This window comes from Oenanthe melanoleuca, chromosome 1 (assembly GCF_029582105.1).
Source record: "Oenanthe melanoleuca isolate GR-GAL-2019-014 chromosome 1, OMel1.0, whole genome shotgun sequence".
NCBI classification, from domain to species: Eukaryota; Metazoa; Chordata; class Aves; order Passeriformes; family Muscicapidae; genus Oenanthe; species Oenanthe melanoleuca.
Window position 1 is genome coordinate 97,091,411 of NC_079333.1, and position 26,308 is coordinate 97,117,718.

Sequence of the window (26,308 nt, forward strand, 5' to 3'; positions counted from 1 at the left end):
GTCCAAGCAAGAGGAGCTACTCAGAGTATATTTCCCATAATTTACTGAGTATATAACATAATTTCAGAAAATGAACATTTATTTACTGGATCATCAGTGTGCCCACAAGTTTTATATAAGTGCTTGATATCACTCACTTGAGGAAGCATTCTTGCTTCTGTGCAATGACACAGGTTTTACCCCAGGCACTTGCTGTACACATCAGAGGTATGTATGTCAAACAGGGCTTGTTTTGCAGGACCTACCCCAGCTGCCATCCCTCATGGCCCCATGGCTTGAAACCCAGAAAGAATCCAAACCTTCTGATTCCTATTAGTCAAGACCTACAGAGGAAAGTTTCAGGTCAGGGAAAAGTGACCCTACTGCTGCACCAACAGCCCCAACAGCCCCACTGGGACAGCCCCACTCCTCCATCACCAGTCCCTGCTCACACTCCCCTGTGTGTCCTGTGGTTGCCAGATGCAAGGTGAAAGGGCAGCAGAACCATCCCTTTTAGCAGCCACCTTCCATCCATCATGTAAAACTGCACCCTCAGCACGCACAATGTGCAAAATAATTTATTGTATGGAATCAGCAGTGGGATAGAAGCAGGATTCCAAACCAGAGGAGGAGGCAGGATGTCCTGGGGGAAAAACTGGTGCCAAGGGAAGTAGTGAAGGGTAGGGGACAAGGAACACAGAAAGCAGATTAGGCATGGCTATTAGGTCTGGCCAATGATGAATAATTCATGGATATCTCAGGAACCTTTACGGTATTGTTCTCTCTGAGGGAAATACCTATTTATTTCCAGAGGCAAGAAGTAAGTGCCTTTATTGTTTACATGCTTCTCTTTAAACATAAAGCATCATAAAAGCTTTCTTAAAGCTATCATAAAAGCTTTCTTAAATCTGGGCATTATTAAATGCTTACTTACTGTATTCCTTTCAGTTTCTGTATGCAAGATTGCTGCAGAAATTACAAATGTGCAATATATCTTGTATTGGAACCCCAAAAAGAGGCATCTGCATGACCAAATACTCAATGTAACAAAAATCCATTGTTCGGCTACGACAGAAAGAAATATTTTTATTTTATTAAATCAGATCATATTTTCCCCTGCATCACCTACATTTTTAGCATGGTTGTATTAGTAAACTTATTTCTAAAAATGAGCTAAAAGTTTGATTTTAGTTGTCAATCAAGAAAAAACAAAATTACCCAACTATCATGAAACGTGACTAATTTTTTCCTTTCCTTCATAGGAAGAAAGAGACAATCTTAAACTTTATTTTGAAAGAGACATTCTTAAGCTACCACATTTCTGCTTGGAAAAATTCTGTCTTCTTGCCAATTAGATGTATTTTTAATTATCTCAAATATTATTACTCTGTTGGTTTGTTTTTACACATAGATGGGAAAATATTGAAGAATTCATACGAATAAGGAAGAATTAGTGATACTTACCTATTAGTTTATATTCAAAGAAAAACTTAAAAATTTTAATTCCTTCACATATTTCTATAGCCAAGGTTTGTAAAACATATGTGTGCTGTTTGTAATTAAAAGTATACAGAAAAATTAATCAATTAATAAAACCCCACAGAAAAAAAATTCTGGCAACCATAGTGACTCCCCAGCCCAGTGAAATTGATTGAGTATCAGCAAGTGTCCTTCTCTATCACACTGTCTGTGTCCTGCTCCCTCCCCTGCTCGTGGCCTCAACTCCCTGGCAGGATTCTTTAACATAGCACTTACTATTGTATCCCTTTAGGAGCCTCCTGCATCCGTCAGAGCAGCTGTTTTCCTTCACAACCCTGCCCAGATGAGCTCGCCTTGCCAATGGCTCAGCTAAAGAAAGTGCTCTGGACAATTACCTCCTGCACCAGGATGAGCATTTAAAGATGTAAGAGAGAAAAGCAGTAGAATTGCTTTGGCAGAAGGGCCACGATCCAGTGACTGCCTATAAATACAGCCAGGGTTAAATTAACTGTCTGGTGGCTGCCATGAGGATTGGGCAGCATTAAACACTCTGCATAAGGACAAATTCTGTGCTCCTACACAGACAAACACAGAGCACCACTGCAACAGTGAGCAAAGGACATCATGAAAGGGACTATCAAGGCTGAATATCATTGAATTGCTTTTTATACTCTTCTACTCACCTGTACTTACTAGTCTGTCTTATCACTCGACTGCATATGCTTCAGGGCAGGAAGTGGCTAAATGTAGAGCTGCATTTTGAACCACAGAACTTGCAAACCTCACAATAAATTATTAACAATAACACCAAAAGCAAATACGAGCTTTGTAAAAGGTGATTGCCATTATGGTTATTTTTAAAATTAGGTTTGTGGCTCTTTGCCCCCCAGCACAAAATTAAGCTCTACAAATTGGGTTGCCATTAAATATCTCAACCAAATAAATGGTCATGTAAGTTTTTCATTAGTAATTATCCTGTTGTGCCTTTCATGATACCAGTGCAGTAACTTCACCAGTAATAATTGAATAGCATCAGCAAAAACACCTTATAAATTCAGAATTAGCAGAACTGCTGCTGATATCAGTGCTGTCCATTGATAATAAGAGTTAAGGTGAGGATATCTTTCTGTTGCTGCCAGCTTTTCAAATTTGCCATTATTTTTGAAGCAGCTCATTTTATTTATCCAGACCATGTCCACTCCTGGGAGGGAAGTGGCCTTTACTGCCTACAGCTCAGGTAGATTGATGCACTAAAATGAAATCTTGTTTATACCCTTCCAAGTAAAGCTGCTTTTGAATGAGTGCACAGCTGCCAGTGTGTGCTTGATGTATTTGCTTTGAAATTTTGTAGCTATTTCTACTGATTCCTCACACAGGTCATTTTCTGTGTGCCAGTGAAGTCTTCAGAATCCTATGCATTTTGTCATAATTTATCAATGCTATTAATAAATTTGTACAAAAGTAGCTTACAATAGCCACATCTAAGAGGGCTGCAATAAAAAGTCCTGTAAATTTTCATGATCACAATTGAAAATGTCACATGAATCTTCTGCTGCTTAGAACAAACTGTATTTATTCCAAATACAATCTTGAATATGAATATTTGAGCATGATAGAAGACCTGCTTGCCACTGTCCTTCAGCTGCAGGGTGCAGCTTATTACCAGTGTTCTTGCCCATACACAAATGGTGTCAGGAATATTTTGATGACACTTAAAAAAAAATAATTAAGGAACACAAATGTTTGACAATACAAAAATAATCTACATTGTCAATCTCATGGCCTCTTACCATTCATAATTTTAACCTTATGAACATATGTTCATATCATCAAATGCACAAACATTACTTTAACTGTACAAGTAAAATTACTGTATTTTGCTTTTTATTCTCTTTCTTTCACAGATGCATTTTTCTTAGACTCCTTTTTTGCAAAGCAAAGGTACCAGGTGTATTAGTTTATTGCCTTGAAGACTAAGTTTTTACCTTCTGTTACAATTCTGACCAATATTTTCAGGGGTTTTACATTATTCTGCATGAAGGAATTAAAAGACTACCATTTACCAAGTTTTACTTCCACTTATTAATAAATAAAATCTTTTCTAGGTATTACAAGGGTATTTACTTCACTGAGGAAAAGAAAAAAAGAAAAAAAGAATAAATGTAGGTGAAATTTCTGCTTTTCTTCAGTCTTTTAGGTATATTTTGACTAAGATATGTTTGGACTTTATCTCATAGTGTATATTTTCCAAATAATTGGCAATTATTTTTGGCTATCAGTTTTGCATAATGCCATCCTTCACCCTATATCTCCCCAAATACATGCCATTCTGACCTATAAGTGATCTTTCTGACTTTCTTCATCACTTTAATAAATCTTCCCAGCACATTCTCCATGTGATAGGGAGATCACTTGTGATTCAGCAAATCTGTTCAATGCATTCTTTAGCTATTTCAAAGAAACCACAGATATTCAAATTCTCTTATCAGAGAGACCTATTGAGAAGTTCTGACCAGCTTGTGATTCAAGATCTCAACATCCATCAAAACGGTGAGAACTTGAAAGAGTCTGCAAAGGCCATGACCAAAAAATAAAAAATTTAAAAAAAAAGTTTGCCCTTTACATTACAGAGATATTTCATCATTTTTTATGATCTTGACAAAGGGACTTTTATAACTAATTCAACTAAATAAAAGAGAGAAATCTGCTGTACTCTTATCCCTTTTATCTGTGGGTGGCAACACTGAATTCTGCATTTACTGATTCTAAATCTTTCCACAAAATTAGATCCTAGCATTTTAAGACAAATATTAGACTAACATACCCACTGTCACATGTGTGTGTACCTGTGTACTGCCTCTTCCCCGCTTGGTACATCCCCCTTTGTCTTAACACCTTTCAACTGCTATCTCATCTTTGTGCTTTTAAAATTATTGCAATAATATGCAACAATGCATTTTACATTCTTTTCATGAGATTTCTCTCCCATTCTTCTGTCACTCACTCATTGCTTCAGCCACTCCCACACATTCTCATCAATGCTGTTGTTTTCAATTAAAAGCAAATTCAGCATGCATTAAAATTATCTGTCTTCAACACTCCTATGGATCTAACTGTGGAAAAACAGACTAGTCTAGTGACAGACTTTTTATGCTGGGAATCTATATCACTTTTTGGTTTTAGTGATTTCAACAAAATACATTATTTTACAATAATGCATCTGTGATTGTAGGAAGTACTGTGATACCCATCTGTTTCCTTGAAAGTACTAGTCTTCTCTCTGAGTCTAAATAATTGGGAAGAATAAAAATCCTGTCTAATGCTCTCCAGCATAGAAAGCAAAACCAGCAAAACAATTCATTACAAATAAATTAAAAGAAACTCTGTAATCTGATAGCAAAGCAAAACCACGACAATAATTTCTGAAGCATTCCATATGTTTCTCTTTGATGCCTCTTAGTCAGCAGGGCTCACTAACTGGTCATGTAAGCCTGGGGATTTGAACTCCAGGCAACTCTCTAGCAGAAGCCAACAGTGGGCAAAAAGGTGAGGCTGACTTTGTTATTGCTGACTAAAAGAAAGATGACAACAGACATCTGCTTCAGAAGATCTGGACTAAAATAAAGTCACTGCATTATGTGGTAGAGCATAAAGGAAATTTCACTGTTTTCAGAACTGTGCAGCAAAGACCCTGACTCCACATAGCCTGAATTTTATTTTTTTAACTGTGTTAAAAACAGATGAAGAAATCCCACAAGGCTGACTGCAATGAGTTCTGCAAAGCACAAAAGGATCTGTAAAGTGACTGCTTGTTAAACACCATTTCTTCAGTGGCTCAGATCAGTTCAGACACCACATAAAAAAGCATCCATAGAGCAACTCCAGGCTTTTGTGCATTGAGATCCCCCACTCTCTAGAGGCATGGGTTTATGTAAGTGCTCGTAGATGTGACATGGCACAGAAAAAAAAGAAGAAAATTAAATAAAATGTCTGCAGTGGCTTGATATCACTGGAGAGTAGAAGGACAGGGCTAGAGAATAATGTATTTACTATTCCAAACCATTCTCTCTGCGTGTTTGGAAAACTGATCAATATGGTCAAATCACCAGCTTAGTTATTATAAAAGACAAATATCCTTCCACTCTGAGGTCAGAGGCAGAGGGAAGAAGAAAATGAAATCTCACATAGAAACCTCAGTAATGTAATTGTGTTTTTATCTGTGCTTGCTGATGAACACAGCTCCACCCAGAGAACAGCCATCTTGGGGAATTAAATCATTCTGGTCAATAAAGCATGAAGTGGACAGGAGCAACATCTTAAAAGCCATTTTCATGATCAGAAACACTGTTAAATACTCACATGAGAAAATTCTAAATCAGGCAAAGCTACATAGCTCTACAAACAGCTAAACAAAAGTCAATGAGGGCAAGTCATTAAAGAATTTTTAATGTACACAATTTATTTTTACATTTGCAGTTTCTCTTCCTACCAAATGTCTGATTACTTTTCTTTGGTTACATGCATGTAACCAACCTGGTCAGGACAAAGAAGATGTCCTATAGGACTGAAAAAAGCTTAGTGTATGGCAAACACTGCTCCAGATATACTCCCCAAGATTTTGGGGTTTTTTCACCCAGTGCCAAATTGTTCAGTCAAGTAACAATTTCTTATGACACATCAATTATAGAATTAATTCTTTTACTTTAATAAAAACACAAACAAGAGCAGCAGTATTGTATACATTGTTCTGATTCATCTTCCTCATGGAAAATCCACAGCCTTTTCTACTTTATGTCCAGCTATCAAAAACTTTTAAACAAATTGTAAAGTCTTCAAACAGGATCAGGAAATTAAGTGCACCTAAATTACAATCTGCTCTTTGTAACATGGTGCATAGCTTTTCTAAAGGAAAACCAACTGTTTACTCACCATCTCACTCTATGGCTTTTGAAGATTTAGCATAAATCCTGACACTGTTTTTTCATTTCTAATCTTGAATAATTTCACATAATTTTAGAAAAAAAAAACATAGATCTAAAACTATTTCTTTTCTGTTCTGTCATCCTTTTCTGCCTTACCAGAATGCAAAGGGTGGTTAAAGTTTTGTTCAGTAAGTTAATTTAGGCACATTGCCTCAATCTAACACAAAAATCTAATTCACAATTCCTACAAGAAAACTAACTTGTGCACCAAAGAGAGATATTCAAAGCTGCTACTTTCTTGAATCTTCCAGTTTATTCTCTAAGCCATTATGTTTGTTACAAGGCTCAATTTATGCTGATCTGCTAGCAGATTCAAATTAAAATTAATTGTATAAATTTGTAGACTCAAGAGTACACATTGGCTGCTCTTTGTTTAACATTCATTGTCAGGGGAAGGCTCTAAAGCACAAGAGGAAGGGAGATGTAGGGCTCTGAAGTCTGTGTAATGTTTCACTGTCAAACCAGCACTGGTATAGCAACAACACTATACGCACAAATACTAATTTTATGGCAATTAAATTATGTCAATTTAAAAAACTGTATCATTGCTTATAGGAGAAAAATATTGCTTTTACCTTACTGATAAGTGTGACAACATCACCTTCCCGGATTGTGAGCTCATCATCGTTCTGTGCTTCATACGGAAATATCACTTTGCAATACTCCTTGTCTGAAAGGAAGAACATTCACTGTGATAAATTATCACTTTATAACAACTGCTTATTCAAGGGTGAATAATCTTCCTAAAATATTCCATTAGTGTCTCTTTGTGCTGCCTTATTTCCTTGCCATCTTTCTCTTTGTATTTTAGACCTTCATAAACAATATGAAATATTTAAAAAACTGCACGCTGATAAGTATTCCCACACATGTTATCCAGGGAGTCAGCTCTGTAGCCCCTAGAAACCTCTAGATTCATTATCTCAAATGAAACTGCTCCAGACAGCAACCTGCCACAAACTCTTTCCCTTAGAGTAAGTCTGATCTGACACTTCCTTCCATGGTTCCACTGGTACAGTCTCCCACCAGATTGCATAAACTGGAAGCATAAAGCATGCAGTAGGCTGACACAGCTTATCTATGTCCTTGTGTGCAAGAAAACAGATATTTATGAATCTATAAAGATGGTACAATAATAAATAATGCATTAATAAATAAATTAATAACTAAACCACCTGTACACTCAGTGTAAAAGTTTTGAGCATTACTCTAAAGTTTCCTCGACTCTTTTTCCTCTACTGTGTATAAATAAGGACATTATCTCAACTTTCATCTGGAAAATGCAGGAGCCAGCACTCCTACTCAGAAATCATAAAATGCAGTTTTCATGAAAAGCAGTTACTTACATGTTGCTGTGCAACAGATGAGTATGTCAATGTGCCTTACAAATAAAAAGGGAATATGTTTCACAGCTGTGAAACTATGCACAAAAATATGTGATAGTCTAAGACAGCAGGTCTAAAAGGACAAAGAAAACTACTTGACTGTTTGTAGAAGATGTGCTTTTGTAGAAATGTTCACCTCACTTTAAATGTCTCAGTTTTGATTACCTCTATGTGTAGTCAACTTCCATATTCAATGCAGAGAAGTACAGTCAGACCACAGAAATACAAATTAATTTGAAGCATGACTTATTATTTTACACTTACTATAATAAGAACCCAGATTATCACACTTGAGGGTACCTGAGGTTCCACCAGAGAGTCAGCTGTCCAGACACAGTGCCTTTTCAGACTCATGGGTATGTAAGACACATGCATAGTATGGCTGAACCTATGGAATTGCCAGGTCCTTCTGTCTGACAGCTGGAGGCAGGTGAAAACAAAATATCCTGGGGGTATCTCAAACAGCTCCAGATGCAGGCTACTGATTTCAGCCCCCAAGCTTTGGCCTTGTGCCTGAATTTAGATTCAGACATCTGATATTAGAAACTAACCTGGTCAGGGCACTACAGTCAATGGAGACCAAGTCACTAAAATGAGTGAAGCCTTGAGAGTCACTCCTGACTCCAAGAGCAGACACCTACATTTGATTAGCTGAACCATGATTTGAACTCCCTGGATAGCAGTGACAGATCTCCAGTGGGACCACCCCTCCCAAAAGTCCAGATACCAAACTCATGATTATAACCCAAACTTAGGGCTCTGACACATAAGCTCCATCCAAACTTCTAAAGTTTAGTGAGAGGAATATCAGCTGTAAAGAAGCAGCCCAGAAATGTGCACCTGAAAGTTTGCTTTTTAACAGCACCATCAGCTTGAGAAATTAAATAGTACTAGTAGAGAACAGGAAAGCTCTTCTTCAGTTCTGTCACTCAGAAACAGCATGAATTTTATGTGTCATTGGTTCAAGAAAACGAGAACTTCTTAGGCTTCACAGATTTCTTATTCTGAACACAAATGTTTGAATTTGACCATTGCAGTTGGTTTTCTGGCCATGTCCTGTACTAGGTCTGGCTGAGATAGAGTTAATTTTCTTCACAGCAGCCCACATGGTGCTGCATTTTGGATTTGTGACTTAAACTGCTCTGGTGTTTTGGCTATTGCCAGCATACCTACACAGCTTGATTTTTTGGGTTTTTTTTCCCTTTTCTATCCCCCAAGTAGGCCAGGGTGGGCAAGAAGCTGGAGGGGACAGAGCAGCTGTCCCAAGATGAGTAAAGGGATATTATGTGCCATATGGCTCCTGCTCACCAATAAAAACAGGTGGGCTTTGGGGGTGTTGGTCTAGGTTTCCACTCCTTGGAGACTGGCTGGACATTGATCCACTGTAGGTGGTGAATGAATTGATCTACTGAATGGTGGTTGCCTTTGTGTTGCCTCTCTTTATTTCTCTTTCATTTGTTTATCAAACTATCTTTATTCATGAATTTTCTTGCTTTTGCTTGCCCTGCTCTCTCCACTGTGGGGAGCAAGTGGCTGGGTTGAGCACAGCTGACAGATGATTTTCATCTCTGAAGAAAGAAAATTCAGATTAAGACAATGAACCAAAGTTTTGAGGGAAAAGAAGTGAGCAAGGAAAAAAAAGTCCTTTTCCCTGTTCTGAAAGCAGAGAACATTATGAAATAAACATCTGATGGCTCTTTCAAACCACTGGGCATGTGAGAACAAACAGGTCACAACTCAGATTCAGAGGATGAAAGGGGTGTCTGACTGGTGCTTTACTGCATTCTGAGCAAGGGTTGGGATGTCTCCTTGTGGACTTGGCTAGGATGTTCCACCTGCTCACTGCACTGTCTTTGAGACAATAAAACATTTTATGTAAAAGCTGGTAGAAAACTGACACACACTAACTCAGGTGGATGCAAAGCAGCATGTAGATAATAAATATGAGATTCAGCACATTTTACACTTCAGTGACATGCTACCTTAAATTATCATCGTGGGGTTTTTTCCTATTCTGACTATATCCAGACTCTGAAAAGCAGCTGTGCTAAATAATAGATCAGTGAATTAGTCCAGAGTTGATGTAAATGCAATAGTGCACTAAAGAAGCTGAGTGCTGCACACTCAGGCAAGTCTCTAGTTACTGGGAACAGGCTTAGCATTTCTTTTTTGGGATACGGAACTGTCTGGATTCTCAGAGGTAAACAACACCCAAGCCCAAGAAGGATCATTCCAGAACATCCATTCTCAGACATATCCATTCAATAACAGCTCAAGGCTAACTGGGAAGTCAAGACAAAGTACAGCTAAAAAATCTGCATGCAGCCACTACAGTTTCACTCTGACAGGATGTCTGCAGTGTGGCTTCTGCTCAAGGTGTGGATGAATCCCAAGTGTTTCAGGTTAAAAAATGCTTTGGATAGCAAAGGGCTTGGGTATCCTGAGTCCCAAAAAAGATAAACCTCCCTCAGGTCTTGCTTGCTATTTGAAGATGGGGTACTTGAATTGTCTTTCAGGAGGAAGATCCTGATAGACAAGAGTGGAGAGAGGGCTGTGGTTTCAGCATCTGAAATTCAGTTTGATAATCAGGAAATATGTGTCATTCCTTGGAGAATGGCACAATATCTGTTTTGTTCAGCAGTTAAAGACTGGGACACTAACACCCCAGGCAAAAATAAAAGTACTTGAGGTCCAAGGTAGAATGATACTTTTGTGCTGAATACAGCAATTGGAACACCCATCAGTTTTCTGAGACTGCAAATTTCCTTGGACTGAATGCTTTTTAAAGCTTGTTTGTCGTAAAAAGTAAAAAACTGAATTTTTGAGAAATGATAAATTCTAGACAGATTATAGTCCTATACCAGAGTCTGGTCATAATCCTCATTTCTGACTATCAGATATTAACTTAATTATGAAGAAGTTATTTCTCTGCCTATATGAAACACCAAATCAGACTGAAGCATGTTTCATTTGCACTGAAAGGTTTTTCAATTTAAGTGAAGGACAACTTCAGCTGAATGAAATATGCCTTCAATGATGTCATTTGAGGCTAAGAAAATTATATATAATTACATTACATCAGACCTTCCTATAGATGTGCTTCTCTTTCCCAAGCATGAACAGAGATGCCAAGAATTCTACTGAGGTCCCAGAGATTCCAGGAAAGATAAAATAATAAATAATGCAATTTAGTTAAAATGCAACAAGATATTGTGCAAATAAATAGCCCACCCTTCTCATCAAGTCTGGCAAAATGGATGAAAACAGCAACAGAAGAAGAATTTTTCTGGCCAAAAAGATATGTCTGAGGGAAATAATAAAGGTGAAAGAAGGACCATCCAGAGCCCAAAAGTGTTGATGGAAAAGTGTCTCTGTCAGCCAGAGCCCAATGGATCACATTAGAAGACACAGTTTTCTAACCATTGGTCAGAAGGTTTTCATACTCAGTTCATAAACGTGAAAGTTTGAACCTCCCCTACCCTGGGATGGGATTTAGTGAGCATCTTCAGCTGTCAGAAGTTTGAGCTGATGTGGAAAGGGGCAGCCTGGCTTCCCACACAAGGGTTAATTCTGCAGCTGGGACAGCCCCTGCACCACCCCTTCTGATGGCTCCTGCACCCAGGTCAGCTTGGGCTGCTCAGCCTGCAGGCTGGCAAAGGCAATTCCAAAACACCAGCAGGAGCCTCTTCTGCATTGCCAGTTCACACAATTTTCAGTATTTCTAGTTTTCACTTCCTCAGGGCAATTGAATTCTTGCAGTATTTCCCATTAGAGCCTGCTGGCACAGGGACACAAGATAAGAGGATGTAGCAAGTCAATGATTGTGGTGGAGCTAATGGACAATAACTCACTAAAAGCTCTTTTAAGCTGCTTTTGCAACTGTGAGCTAAAAACCTGTACAAACCAGTTTGTAACCACACACTTCCCTCAGACAGACCCTGCTCTGCTGATCCAGATGCTTTCCTGCATATGTCTTTATGTGTTTCAGTTCTGAGAAAAAATGTTATCCACTAACTATCTAAAAGGATAAGCACATCAGGGAACAAGGACTGTGCAAGATTCAAAGAAAATCAATTCTGTTATATTCAGCTTATTTTCTAAGCTATGGGTATGTTCTCTCTTTTTCTTTTCCACCAGAATCTGTAACATTTAGTTGTAACTTTACATAAATAAAATCAAAAGATGGGGAATCTATATGTATATTATTTGGTAAGCTAGTTACATATGCCTCCCTAGAACAGCATAGAGACATCCCTGAAAGATTTAATCATTACTTTTTCATTGCTAAGCACTGAAATGATGAAAAAAGATCTGAAGGTCGAGAATCAGAGAACAGTTTGGGTTGGAAAGAAGCTTTAGGATTATCTAGCCCCATTGCCCCCTGCCATGGACACCTTTCACTAGACAAGGTGGCTCAGAGCCCCACCCAGCCTGGCCTTGAGCACTGCCAGGGATGGAGCATCCACAGCTTCTCTGGGCAGCTTGTGCCAGTGCCTCACCACCCTCACAGCAAAAAATTTCTAACATCTAATCTAAACCTGCCCTCTCTCAGTTTAAAGCCATTTATTCTTGTCCTGTCACTACATTGCCTTGTAAAAATTCACTCTCCAGCTCTCTTGTAGGTTCCCTTCAGGTACTGGAAGGTCTCCCTAGAGCCATCTCTTCTAATTTCCCATGCAAACTACACTAGGCATACAGTTTATTTCTGCTACATAAAGAAATAAAATAATTAAAATAATTTTTAAAAGAGGAAAAAGGCAAGGGCATTGGCAATGTAAGAAATTTTTCTATGACCTACATATAAGTTACAAGTCAAATTTGGAACTTACTCAACTCTGATTAATTCCAAAGTATCTTCAAGGCTGAAAGTTGATCACATAATTTAATTTGATTTTTAGTGGCAGAAAACTTGATGCAGGGTCACCAGAGCAAAAACAATTCAGAGGATTCTGTGAAACAAGGCATTTTGTCTAGGTAAGACCTACTCAACGTTTATCCTAAATATATCTATCTGCATCCTCACTTTGTTTATATACAGGACACTCTTTCAACCAAAGCCAGAGAAGAGCATTCAGTTTGCTTTTAATAGCACAAAGTGCAAAAAAGAAAAACCTATGAAACCTACTTTTTGTTCTGCTGTCCACTTCTATTTTAGCTGGCTCCTGAGTTGCTGTGGCTGGAGGTAATTTCTTCCCAACACTCTGAAAAAAAATAATTATTCTTCTTTAAAATTTGCAGGTTCAGTTAAAAGTTGGACAACATAAAAAATTAGTAATGGAAATACAAAATGTAAGAGTAGAAAAGGGACAGTAAAGAAAAAGAGGCAAATTATAAACTATACTTATGTTTGTTACTGGGGCTTAACTTTTTCTAAAATTATAAAGAATTCATAAAAATGTGATCTTTCAATTTCCCTTTACTAATTTTTACTAACATTTTAAAATTATAACTGTGTAACACTTCTCTGAGTTTCAAGGAAGGCTCACAGAAGTTTCACTGGTAGATTGACTATTAAGCAGTCAATAAATTACTTATGGAAAGGTGTTATTCAGTACCAAAAGTAAAGCTGAAAGAAGCAGCAGGGAGGAACCTACTTGACTTCTGTTCAAACAAAGAGTGTTCATTTCAGTCATTCTAGATTGAGTGTGATTTTTATACATACAACATCTCTTCCTTATTTTATTATTTTTTATTTATTTTTAGCAAAAGCAACTAATTTACAGTGGGCTACTGTAATAAACAATAACCTGCCTCAGACAGGTAAGCTGAAACAGTAAACAAATACTGTGTGCCCCCACCAAAATAAAATGGAGTAAAATCAGTGATATTCATCTTTATGTATCTCCTATTATTATATGCTTGCTATACCCTCTCTTTCTCAGCTTGTCTCCCTATGAAGAAAGTTTTCTTTCTTTAAAATCCTAGCAATGTGTAGATGAGAAAATAATTGTAATTGTTTCTGAAAAGCCCTAGCTGCCATTCAACATCCTTTCCTGGCAAGGTCTGGATAAACACCACAAAGTTCCTCCGTGCTTTCATGACCCTCTGAGTAAAAGCTTAGAGACCAAAGTGCTGAGATCTAGTCTTGGAAGTACCAAGTACCACAAGGACCATAAGAAAACACTGGTCAATATAAGAAGCAATAGGAGTAGAGCTTTTGAGTAGCTCAAAAATTCCCAGGTATATAAAGAATACTGAGAGCTCCATGTTAATAATATGCAATAATGTGTCAAAATGTGTCTATGAGAAGGACTCAAATACACACAGGGATTTCAGGCTGGTAAAAAAACACGTAGGGAGAAAAGATAGTTTTGAGAGCTATGTGCACAAGTCAGTCATCAAATCCATGCAGACAGCAATGCAGACTATGAATTGCAATACCCAAAATCATCCTGTTGCAACTTAATTTGCAGGTGGAAGCAGAAACAGCTGACTTTCTGATGAGCTTATAACTACTCAGAATTCAGAGTCTGTGAACTGCTAAGGAAGAGAAATAAATAACAAAACTCTACAGACTCTCTCAAATTCTTTTCTGAAGGGAAAATGAAAGATATTGGGAATGAAAGATAAGAAAAACTAAGAAAAGTGCATGACCTGGTTGTGCTGGAGAAATTTAAAATCAAGAAGGATGATGATAAATCTGAAATCTATCTGCAAAGCAGTGAAAATTGTACTAAAAGAGATATAATGAAGAATTTTAAGCTATCAGGCATTTGCATTTACACAGATAAAAGTACAGAATGCCTTCAAGATGAAAGTGAGACTGGTTCAGAGGCAAACAAGGCAGTTCAAGATAGCTGCACATCCCAGTACATGCTTTATTCACATTCCTGCTTCATGAAATTAGGAAAATGACAAAAAGAGATACTCTAAACTGCACTGCAATTTGGCTCATAAAGACATGCTGACTAAAGGAATACAAAAACCCTTTAAATTAGGGGAGATTTTGGTTTTTTTAAAGATAAAATTATTATGCAAGACCAATTAATTAAAGTAAATATTTTAGTAATTGCTTTACCATACATGAATCATTGATTTTATGCCATGAAACCAAACACCATATAAACCCATAATGGGCTAAAATTTAACAAGCTACAGATCACAACAAAAGAATCATGGGCAAAAAGGAAGATATTTGTGTATTCTCGTGGAAAATCCATTATGCAAAGTAATTTCCTAATGTATAGGAGCAGATGCAAGAGCAATGCTTGGAAACATTAATTCATCTGTTCATTCAGAACAAATGCCTGTGCAGGTAATAAATCAATGTTGGGAACCAACTTGTGAACAGAAAAGGGAAAACTATCCAAACAAGGCTGCTCTTTTATTAAGAGCTAAGAGGAATAATTAAAATAATTTTTATGAGGATTGCATAGGACCCGCTCCAGTGAGAAGGGATACCTGAATTTGTTGTGGGACAGGGAGAGGAGAAGACAAGTGGAACCTCTATTCTTTAATTGAGAGGGGACTGCACTCTGGGATTTCTAGGGGTGAAACAAGCATCACTGACAGAAAAAGAGGATAAAAATTGATAAGTCATGCAAATTTGGTTTCAGATTTGCCAAGGTTTTTTACTCGTCCTATAAGAAGTTGGGGTTTTAAAAATGATTATTTATTTATGTTTCTAATTGGTCTACATTTGCATGGAAAATGTGCCACCACTTTTTGATAACACCTCTATGAAACTTAATATAGTACTTATTTGCTCATTAGGAAACACCCAAGATAACCTTTCCTCACTCTTAAGAGACACTGAATCCTCTGTGATCTCATAAGTCTGATGGCTCTGCTATAACAGGCTAAAATCTCAAGTATAGCTAGGATTTGTGTGCTGGGAGTCCCAGACCAAGCATTATTATCAGAGCTACCAAATTTTCTGACAAGAAAACAAAAATGGGAGACAATGACATCTTCCATATAAGCCAGAAACTTTCCTGCTGTCTCTGCAACTGTTGTATGTCACTCATACTCCATACAGGTCAAATATCTACCAAGTGAGGAGAACAAAGGAAGCTCAATGAAATTCTTGCTAATCCAGTATACATCTGCATGACATAGACTATTCTTTTCAAAAACACTTACTACAGGATATTTTGTTGTCTTCTTCAGCTGAAGGCCCAGTACAATTTATCAAAACCTTCACTTCTAAAAAAAGGAAACAAAAAAGGAGCAAAAAACACCTGATATGTTGAGCTGAAGATTTCAATATAATTCTTTCTCCTCCTCTGTTCTTCCTTTACATAAGAGGATGGTCCAAGCCCTTCTAGACACATTGATCTATGCTCCAAAATACTGATATACAACTCCAGCTTTGCTGTTAGTCTTTTACCTCATTCATTCCTACTTATCAGACTCAGTATTCCTAAGAAGAAAGCACATCTTAACCCGTTGGGACACAGACATAAAACAAGACTTAGAACTTGAAGAACTTTTTGAGAATTTAGACATTCCAAACCCAAGAACAGGATCCTCAACACTGTCAGCAATCCCTGACATCTCCCAGAATAAACTATCTCACTCCATTTACCTAAATCTACCCTTTTGTCAATAATGTTTGCAATTAAAAGTCAAATGCAGCATGAACCAGAATGCCCATAATGACATCTCCCAGCAGTGACCTAAATACCACACTGCAAAGACAAGTGATATTCTGCATTTTCTCTCTAAAGCTGTATCTTGGATTCTTGGTTACAGTATGGTTTTATCACCAGCAAGAAAGGTAGCATACCATTCTTTGGCCTTGTATCTCTAGCCTGGTGGTGCAGAGACACTCCTAAAGACTAGTCTTTTAATTTCCATCTATCCTCCTCCAGCATCTGATTATCATTAATCTCTTTTCTAGGTGGTGGCAGTGAGCCTTGCTCCACTTACATCTCTCTGTAGATATCACTCTGACTTGCTTAATCCTGTCAAACAAGAAAAACATGGTGGAAACAGTTTGTGTTTTCTGACTCCAAGCCTAGGCTGACTCCCTATACAACGAAATATTATCAACAAAAGAGGTAGAATCTTAATCCCACTATTTCTGCAAGGTGAGCATAATTAGATTATTTAGCTATCAGACATAAATTTCATTAATCTACTGAAAACCAAATCCAAAAGATGAAAAGGGATGAAGTGCCCTCTTGCTGTAGAAACAGCTGATAAAAGAGGAATAATCACCATGATTTGGCACACAGATACAGAGGGACGAGACAGATTTAGCAGCAACCTGCAGTATTAATGCTTGGGTCAATGAAGCCAATGGAAGGAGAGTCCAGCACTAAATAACCAGTTCTATGGTACACTGCAAATCTGTATCACTGCAGACCAGGCTCCTCTGGCACTGAATTAACAGTGACTGCAAAAATGGTTTAGGTGGCACACAAAGTCAGGTAAATGAAGTCACGGCACAATCTGAACAGTCTCATTTTCTTTCATTTATATTTGTCTCAACAGCAATCCCTGTAACAGCAGGGAACAACACAAGAAAACTGAACAGTAAATGGACAGTATACAAGTGAGTTTTTCTTGCCTAAAGGTACTGTGGTTGTTCCCTACAACTATTGAGCTCTGATCAGAGAGAGAAAAGTAGATCTGTGACCAAGTTTCTTCCTTCAGGATATTTTAGCATTGTACTTCAGGGTTTTCTGTTATGGTTGAAAACTGACTTAGTTTCATTATTCAGATCTAGTGTGTCTAGAACATTTCATCTGAAAATTCTAATTGAATTGTTAATTGTGCACAGATAGGTCCATACAGAAGATTGTGGATATTTATCCATTGAGGCTTCTTTAACAATATAGGCTTCTTGAAGCAATAGCTTACTTAGTCAGGAATAAGGAAAAAAGGATTTACTCAGCATCATTATTTATTTTGGAAAATGCATTGAGGTCTTTATCCTAGATAAAATATTTTGGAACTGCTACTTGGACTATAACTCTATGGAGATATTATTAAGGAATACATCAGATATTAAAGAGCTCATAGAATGGGGCTGTATAAGCTGGAAACATTAAGCTTAACATAGTTTGTCAGTTTGAATAGTGAAAATACAACAGTGTGCTTTTATACAAGGGAGGAAAATACAGTTACGTATCTTTGGAACTTTTAGAGTTTCAGAAAACCTCGATTACTAGGTCAGAGGAAAAAATGTGTCATGTTTCTCTGACCACAATACTTCCTCTTAACATTCAACTAGTATATTTAGATGTGGTTCATATGCATGAGAATTTTCTAATATACAGGTTTATAGCCAAATCCAGGGCCACCATTAGTGAGAGTATAAAAGCTCTGTTCTTCAATGTGTCTTTACAGTCCATTTCGTAACTGAGAACATTTGCTCACAAAGAAGCAGAAATGGTTATTAGAGTCTTCTAGCTCTGGATTAACAGGAGCATAAAGGATTTCTCACTGACTATGTATAATGCTGGTGTTGTGAGAGAGCAGCCAAATTAATTTCTTTTTTCTTTTCTAATATGCATCAAGTGCTTAAGGAATGTCATCAAGTCCTCTATCCATCCTATCTGTTCGGCCTTAAAATCTAAAAAATAGCCAAAATATAAAAACCCCAAAGACTTTCAGATGTCAAAATGCTATCACTCTGTCAGAAACAAAATAAATGTCCAAAATTTCCTTTTTTCCCATGCTACCAACATTCAGCTCCACATAAAGCCCTTTCTGTGACAGGATGATCAAGTATTGCTATCCTGAGGTTTCCCAAAAGGACAGAGTTAACACTTTTCTGAAGGGTCACCACATGAGACTTCAAAGAGGGTAATGGGAATTTTAAGAAACATTTATAGAGAAAAAAAAATTCTTAAAGAAAGTGAACTTATCACCTGTCTACACATTTGATTGCCTCAGTCATCAGTAGCTTCTTCCTCTGTAACTCCTTTCTTCACAGCTTTGCTTTGCTAGAAAGACTATCCACATGCATGTACAATAATTTGTGTTTTTTAACAGCAACCAATTAGGTACATCTGCCCAATGCACTCCCAGCCAACACAGAGAGACTCATTTGCTGGAACTGCACACATTTCTACTGACAGCTTAGCACGAGAGTAATTTTTTTAATTTTGAAAAGGATTTTACCTGTGAAAGGCTTTACCCTTCTACAGTGAGATTGCAAACCCCTGTGTTTGGATGCCGTGAAAAGCATATGAACTGCTGGCATCTCAGTTCTCTCTGTCTAGACAAAATTAATAATCTCTAAATAAAAGATGATTCTCCAAATAAGCATCCTGTTGTTACAAAGAAAAGACTGAAGCCTTCATCCCATTGGAGCTCCTTGGAAATGAACACAGTTTCAGCCATCAGCATGACTCTTACCACAATTAACAAATTTGGACAAAGCAGACAAGTCAGGAGCAAAGAAGTGGAGGCCCTATAAATGCTCACATAGATCAGTCCACTGGGAACTGTTTACAACATCACCAGTGCTTTAGAGAAAAGCAATATTCAAGCAGTCAACAGAAAATATGCTGCTTGAATATTAAAGGTTTTTGGAATTAGCATGCATATGCAGAAAAACTAAAGGTATCTGGGGGGAATATGCTTTCTAGTGTTCAAATCAGGGGTTATTCCTTGAATACAAAGAAAGAAAAAGAAAGAAAATACAAGGTGTGTATAAAGATAGCATGTCAGTCTAAATCCTACTACAACTCCTACCACTGCAGAGAATGGTAAACAGGTTGTGATTACATTGCACCAGCCTTAGTTCACTTGGTGCCCTAGAAATACAGCACTGATTGTCAGAGCATCTTACAATTACTGTATCTGTCATCCACTGTCACAGCCCTGGAATCCAAGCAGACAAGCAAGCAAGAAAATAAACAAAGCAAAGGAAACTGAACTGAGGTCCCCAGACAAGTGAAATTTTAGAACAAACCATGATTTTTCTGGGGCTTTTTTTCCTGATTCATCACTGATGTTTATTCTTCTGATACAATTCTTTCTTACAGCTGACAAGAAACAAAACAATCACTACTCATTGGTTAAAACACTTGAACTGCATCAAGCCTAAGAATAAATTCTTTGAATGCTTAAGGAATAGTAATCTTTTTTTAAAAATTCGAAATGATTTTATTTTTCAAAATAACTGTAACTTCTGAAATATTTAATAGAAGAAGTTACTGATGTTTTACTTAATTACATCAAAAAGTATTTGAAAATCACTAAAGGGAAGTCCTTGAAAATCACCTGCTGAACAGACAAGGAATTATCTCTGTGACTCTCAGTGCTTACGGCAAAATAAAGACAAAATGACAAGCCTGTCACTACCTTGGACATACTACTATGAAGGATTACATACAGAAAAAAAGAGAGGGAGAAAGGAAGGCCAGGATGATTTAATCAGTATGTGTTGACACTCCCTATTGGCTCAGAGTCCAAAACTAAAGATGAGACTAAGTTCTTTGTTAGATTTTCCAGGTGTGTATTTTCTTTAGGAGAAGGTACTAGGTCCTACAAATAAACTTATTTTATTGCTTTGATCTTGCATGAATCAAATTTAATCTACTGAATATGTTACTCACAATTGCTTATTACTTTAGTAATTATTTAGCCTGATTTCTTACTTAACCACTGAAAAGCTAAGAAATTTTAAAATGTAAGGTTTTATACTGCCCCTTGCTCTGCTGTGACTACATGAGCCTCACAGTTTACATGTAATCTGTTTATGCTTCTTAGTACAATGACATTCAGCTGGTTTTGTCACTGAGATGTAAAAATACAAGATTTAGTGTTCTGATGTAGTTATTCAAGATGGAGTTAATTCCATTCAAACACCAACTGTGAGCCAGGTGCCAGTCACTGCAGGCTTCCCTTTTGTCACTGGAGGTAAAACAGTCCTTTTAGCATGTAATTCATCTTTGGGATAAAGAAAGCTCCTGTCCTAATAATGCTTTTTAATCTACAGACTGTGAAGAAAGACTGCTTGCTGTCTACAAGCAACATCACAGACACCTAAATTAAATCACCAGAATCCCATGATAGTTGCTATTTTTAAATATCTTTGTTGTGTAGCCCATGCATGTTACCTGCCAGGACAGCAGCAGGTAATCTATCTAAAGATCTGTCCTTACCTGTCTGGATCTATATAACTACAGTTTAGCAATGAATCTGTAAATCCAGCTGCCTAATAACTAAATAATGATGTTGTGACATACAGTGTTGTCTTTATCCAAGCCCTGCATTATCTTTTCTACTTTGCATAGCCAATTCACAGCAATTTTCATTAGAATACACAAATTTTAAGAGTTGCTAGTTCTGACTCCTGAAGAAGATTGAAATTGTAACTTCACACTCAAAACTAAAACTGAGATTAGGAGTTTACTGTTCATCCTTAGAAAAAGATATTAACTTGGATAAGTAACTTATTAAAAGAAAGAACACAAAGAGTAGGATTTCACAGTGGTGATCAGTGGAGTTGTCAGATCAAGGTTCTTGTTTTCCACACCTCCACAGATGACCCACCAAAGGGGAAAGACAGAAATTAAGTTCAGGTAAAAATGAAATAACACATTTGGAGGAAAAATGCTATCTTAAGACAGAAATTACAAGCTTTGAAACCCATAGTTGTTAAAACTTTGGGACAAAATAAAGAGCAATGAAAAATGCTATCAAAACACTGCATAAATTCATTCAACATCTTGGTTATTGTGTGCAGTTCTCCCCTCCTTTTGTTCTCACACACAAACCACCTGAGTTCCCAAAGGGACTGAAAAAGACAGAAAGTCACCAAGAATGATGAAAAATATGGAACAGATCCCTCATTCTGGGGAAAAAAAGATACACACAGGTGACACAAGTCTATGAAAATCAGCAGAGAAGGTAGACAGGGAGGAGTCACTCATTAACTCTTCCAGTAATAAAAATTAAGGACTCACTCATCTCTTCCAGTAATGAAAATTAAGGGCTATCAGATGAAATTAGCAGGTGCCACACTCAAAACAGAGGGAGGTAACTCCTTCCCACAGAGTGTGATCCAGCAGACTGGAATGCTTTCACAGGAACTACAGGTACTGAAATGTTACGTGCAATGAAAATGTGACTACTTGATTTGCCAAGGAACAAAAATCCATTGTACTTATTAATACAAGTATCAAAATGATTAGAGGGCTGTTAAGACTCCCCACAGCAATTTATTTTTTATTATTCTTTGTGCAACCAGTCTTCCCCAGGCTTCCAGTATTGACCTCCTGTGGAGGCACAGTCCTGATCAGAAATAAGGATCTCCCAGGATCTTCCAATTTCCAATAAATATTATTCTTTAACATATGGAAATGGAATATTGAATACAGGACTATTCAGAAAGTAAATTTAAATAAAGCAAAGTGATATAAAACCAAAGTGATAACTTAAGGGAAACTTCAAAGTATTAATCCTACTCCTATCTCCACCCCACCCCCCCCCATCAAAATTATCAAACATACTAAGTTCTTCAGTTAAAAAGAAAGCAAAATCATAGTGAGAACAAGTATATATGGAGAAAATAATTAGAAAAGCCTTCAAAAATATACTGCCTTCTGATAGGACACTACAGAAATTTTCAATGGAAAAATTTCAAAACTAGGGAATGCTTTATGATATGTCCTGGGACGTCTTTTGCAGATGCTACAGAAGTGAAAAACCCACTATGAATCTAAAAGATTATAAAAATCAAATACTGGATTGACAGTCAGCTATTGCAATGAAAAGACAAATCCACAGTACAGAAATACATATTTACATTTCCTCTTTAGCAACCTGCGTGTTAGGTGTAAGGTGGATTATGTCCATCACAACACTATAAAGTAAGACCTTGTACAAATTACCAACCTCCTGAATAAACTCCAATTTATTTCCAGCCAAGCTGTCTGGAAGGGCTTTGACTGTTACCAGCTTTTGCTGAGAAACTGCTAGAGATTTAAGACAGCTTGAGATGCACAATATTTCAAAGTATGAATACACACTGTTCTCTCAGTGATGAAATTGATGTTTATGCTGAACTGTAACTGTTTGTATTGTCCACATTCATGTAATTTATATTCCTGCATTTAAAGGAGTGTCAGATCTTCATAATGGGGAAGACTTCTAATTAGAGAGGCTGCTTCACAGACTCCTAACTTCCCATTTGCACTGACAAAACATCTCTTCAGCAATTTCAGAACTGCTTAAATGGAAAATTACTTCTGTTCCTGTTTCCAGCTGTTGAGCTCCATTTAGAAATGACCTGAGCCAGCACCAAATGTCTCATCCAGCTACCCAAGCACTAAAACTATCAGGTATTTAGGAGACCATCAGTCTTCAAACCACAGATGAGGAATACCTTTATCAGCATTATGCAACTCACCAGAGAAATCTGTGCTATCTGAAATACCATTCAAAGAAATAAGTAGGTAAACCATCCAATGCAATATTTTTGGTTTAACCTCTTGGATGGAAAAGGGGGTAGAAACAAAACCATGAACAGTGAAACATCATCCCCATTAAAACTCTGGGTAGCTTGGAGAGAAGAACAGTGCACATTTTGCTTCTGCAGTGCTCTCCACAGTTGAACCTGTTCTACCAGCAGGTAAGTTCACACTGTTGTAACTTCATATTTTGAAGTTCTTAAAATTTGAAATGATGGGCAGGGAGGGGACTGGAGAGGCTTTTTTCCTACCAACACACTTGATGTATTGGACAGGAGAGAAACCTATTTATCTTAACCTGCATGCATTAAAACATCAGTATTTCTGTAAAATTTGGACTCCTGACATTTGATGCTATCAGGCTGTCAGTTTCAAATCATTAATGAACTAAAAATCTGCCTTCCTAAAAGGTTAATGGTGAGAAAGTGAACAGAAGAGTTAAGATTAGATAGATGCTGCTGAAACAAATGGAGCGAGACAAATTAGAACCACTGATGAGTAAAAACACTTCAGTAAATGAAATAAAAGGCAAACACAGAATGAAACCCACACAGCATGCTCCCAGCTGCCTGATCTCAAAGCTCTAGAAGTGTGCACATCAAAATGAGCATGATGAACAAGCTCATTTTCTTTTTTTCCTCAAGCTGCAGATTTGTAATGCTAGAAGGTGCTTCTGTATCAAAAGTACTTTTTTAAACAGAAAGACTTATTTTTTCCCTGTTTTATTTTTCATTCTCTACATTTATTAGATATAAATATTCTTTACATTTATGTAAAGGAAAGTAAAAAAGGAGAATGAAAAATAATGGAAAATGCCCTGGCTCTCTTTGTCACGAATTTTACCATTTGCAGGTTGCCATTCATCACAATTAATTTCTATCTCTTCTAGGAAAAATACTTTAGTCAGTCTGCAGTGAGTGAATGAAATTCCTTCCTACTCTCCCAGGAGAACCATGCCTGTCTAATTGCAGTTGGTAACTTGCATGATCCAGGTTGCACCCTCCAGCTTAGAAACCACAGTTATAAAACCTCCCTCTTTTACAACAATTACTGAACCTTACAACTGCTGCATGAATCTCCACTTCCTTTTGCAGCAGCAAGGAAAGCAGTGCAGCACTTCCATCTCTGAGAAGAATAAAAAAGTCTACAGTAAGACGGGAATATCTCCTGTTATTGCCTTGTTATTGTTATTATTATTGTCTCTTGTTATAGCCTCCTCTTTAAAGTGGCAATAATATTTCTTTGTTCTTTTGTGAAAGTTATGATGTTGCCAACAAACTGGCAAGTAGCTGTTTAATGATATTTTTCAAATTCAGTTATTATAAACAAAAGAACAAACCCATACTGTCATGCATGTTATCCTAGATTTAGTGCTGACAACAATTCTTTCTTCCATTTTGGAATTACACTTCTTTTCTCCTCAGATTAAGAGAATAAAAATTATAATTTTTAAGACTTGGGGTTTTTCCCTTCACCTTACTTACATCACTGAAATCAGAAGTTATTGAGAAAGATATAGGGAGATATTTTTATTTTAAACACAGAGAAGCAGCAAGTGACTCAAAACACAAATGGAAAATGACTTTTACCATGTGCTTCAGCTTTTCTTTCCAGCAAGTGCTTTAGGTACCAAGACTGCTGCAGAAGAAGGTCCCAGCTGTCCAGGGGGAGGACTCTGCTCTTTGTGTGGCCAGTGCATGGCAAGGAGCCCAGCACCCAGCAGCCCCCAGCAGCCCCTGCTTGGCTACGAGTCACTGCTGCATCAGGACCCCCAGGAGCTCTCTCCCCTCTCCCTGGCTTTTATTGGGAAGCTTTCATAAAGCACTTAGCCAACTAATGTAATAATATGAGCTCACATCTCTAGTATTTAAGGACTATTTTAGAAACACAGAATGCCAAGAACCTCCTATAGAAACGCACACAAAGCATTAAAAAGGCTTCTTAGCAACTGGCCTATAGATTTTTTATCTTTCCAAGTGCCTGGCTGATCTATGATCTTTTCACACTCCTCCTTTCCTCCTTCCTCTTTTCTTTAAGGCAGAAAACAAGAAAGACCCATGGCACATTTTAGGAGAAAAGGCAACTCAAAAAAACTTGTTGCTTCATATCTGCACACAGCTTACTGACTTTAGCTGTGAAAAGCCAAAGTTGAGGGAAATTTACATTTTTGTACTAAGAGCTCCCAAAGTATCTGCAAATAGTTTACTAGTTATCTCTCCATTCAGCTTTCTATAAAATTTTACAAGCAACAGTGGATTCTAGTTGCTTTTTTCTTGGAGGGGAAAGAAAAGATAATTTCCATGTAGGTTTTATCATTGCAATATAATTTTCTAAAACACTCATTCATATAAATTTTCCTCACTTGGACAAATGGCACCTCACACAGAAGAGGAATTAGTAAAACTCTTCCTCTCTCTTTCTGCCAAGAAGAAGTACAGTTTTGTTAGTGTATTTAGGAAGGAAAAGACATGCAGCAGGGGTGGTGAATTTTCACTTACTAAAGAAACATTTGAAAGAGCAACACATCCTAAAGACTTTAAAACTTGTCTTGCTTAACTCTAAAGGTGTATTATTCTTTAGAGTAAGAAAATTGAAACCATATCATATAGAGGACATATGTGCAAGTTTAATGGCCAAACAGGCTAAGTAGAGGCAGGAGAGAATATGTTTTCACACAAAAGCAACCCTCTAGTCTAATATGAACCTCCATAGCAGGAATAGACTTCAGAATCCTTCAGTACTCTTTTTCCTTCTTTTCTTTTTACCTACCCAGCATCTCCAAATTGTGCAGAAGAGCCAGAGAGCCTTACAGGTGAAACCTGTGCTATGCAGAGTATATATCACAACGCAGTTTTAAACAGCCACAGAAAGAAAACCCCAACTAAGTGTAAAATAAATACCTCCTCTCCCATTGTGAAGCCAAGCTGCCTTTCAGCAGCTGGAAATGTCCAAGAAGATGCTGGAGTCCTGCCCCTTCCTTGCATGAGCTCAGCTCAGCGCGAGCGGGAGCCCAGCCCTGACACTGACTCACAGGCCGGCCATCCCCAGGAAACAAAAGTTCCACTTGTTTGTTTCACAGGAAATCTGGACCTTTTCCTACCTCTGCTCA

General features: G+C 37.4%; 1 protein-coding gene across 4 annotated transcripts in view; it reads right to left on the minus strand.

Moving 5' to 3' along the window:
• The window catches only part of SH3KBP1 (SH3 domain containing kinase binding protein 1), a 206,146-nt gene that overhangs the window by 45,104 nt on the left and 134,734 nt on the right, over positions 1 to 26,308 (minus strand). For all 4 annotated transcript variants that reach the window (XM_056501773.1, XM_056502024.1, XM_056501858.1 and 1 more), the window contains 2 exons: positions 12,951 to 13,026; positions 7,016 to 7,110 (listed from right to left, as the gene is read on the minus strand). In XM_056501773.1, coding sequence (XP_056357748.1) covers positions 7,016 to 7,110; positions 12,951 to 13,026 — 171 coding nt within the window. The remainder of the gene's footprint in view (positions 1 to 7,015; positions 7,111 to 12,950; positions 13,027 to 26,308) is intronic.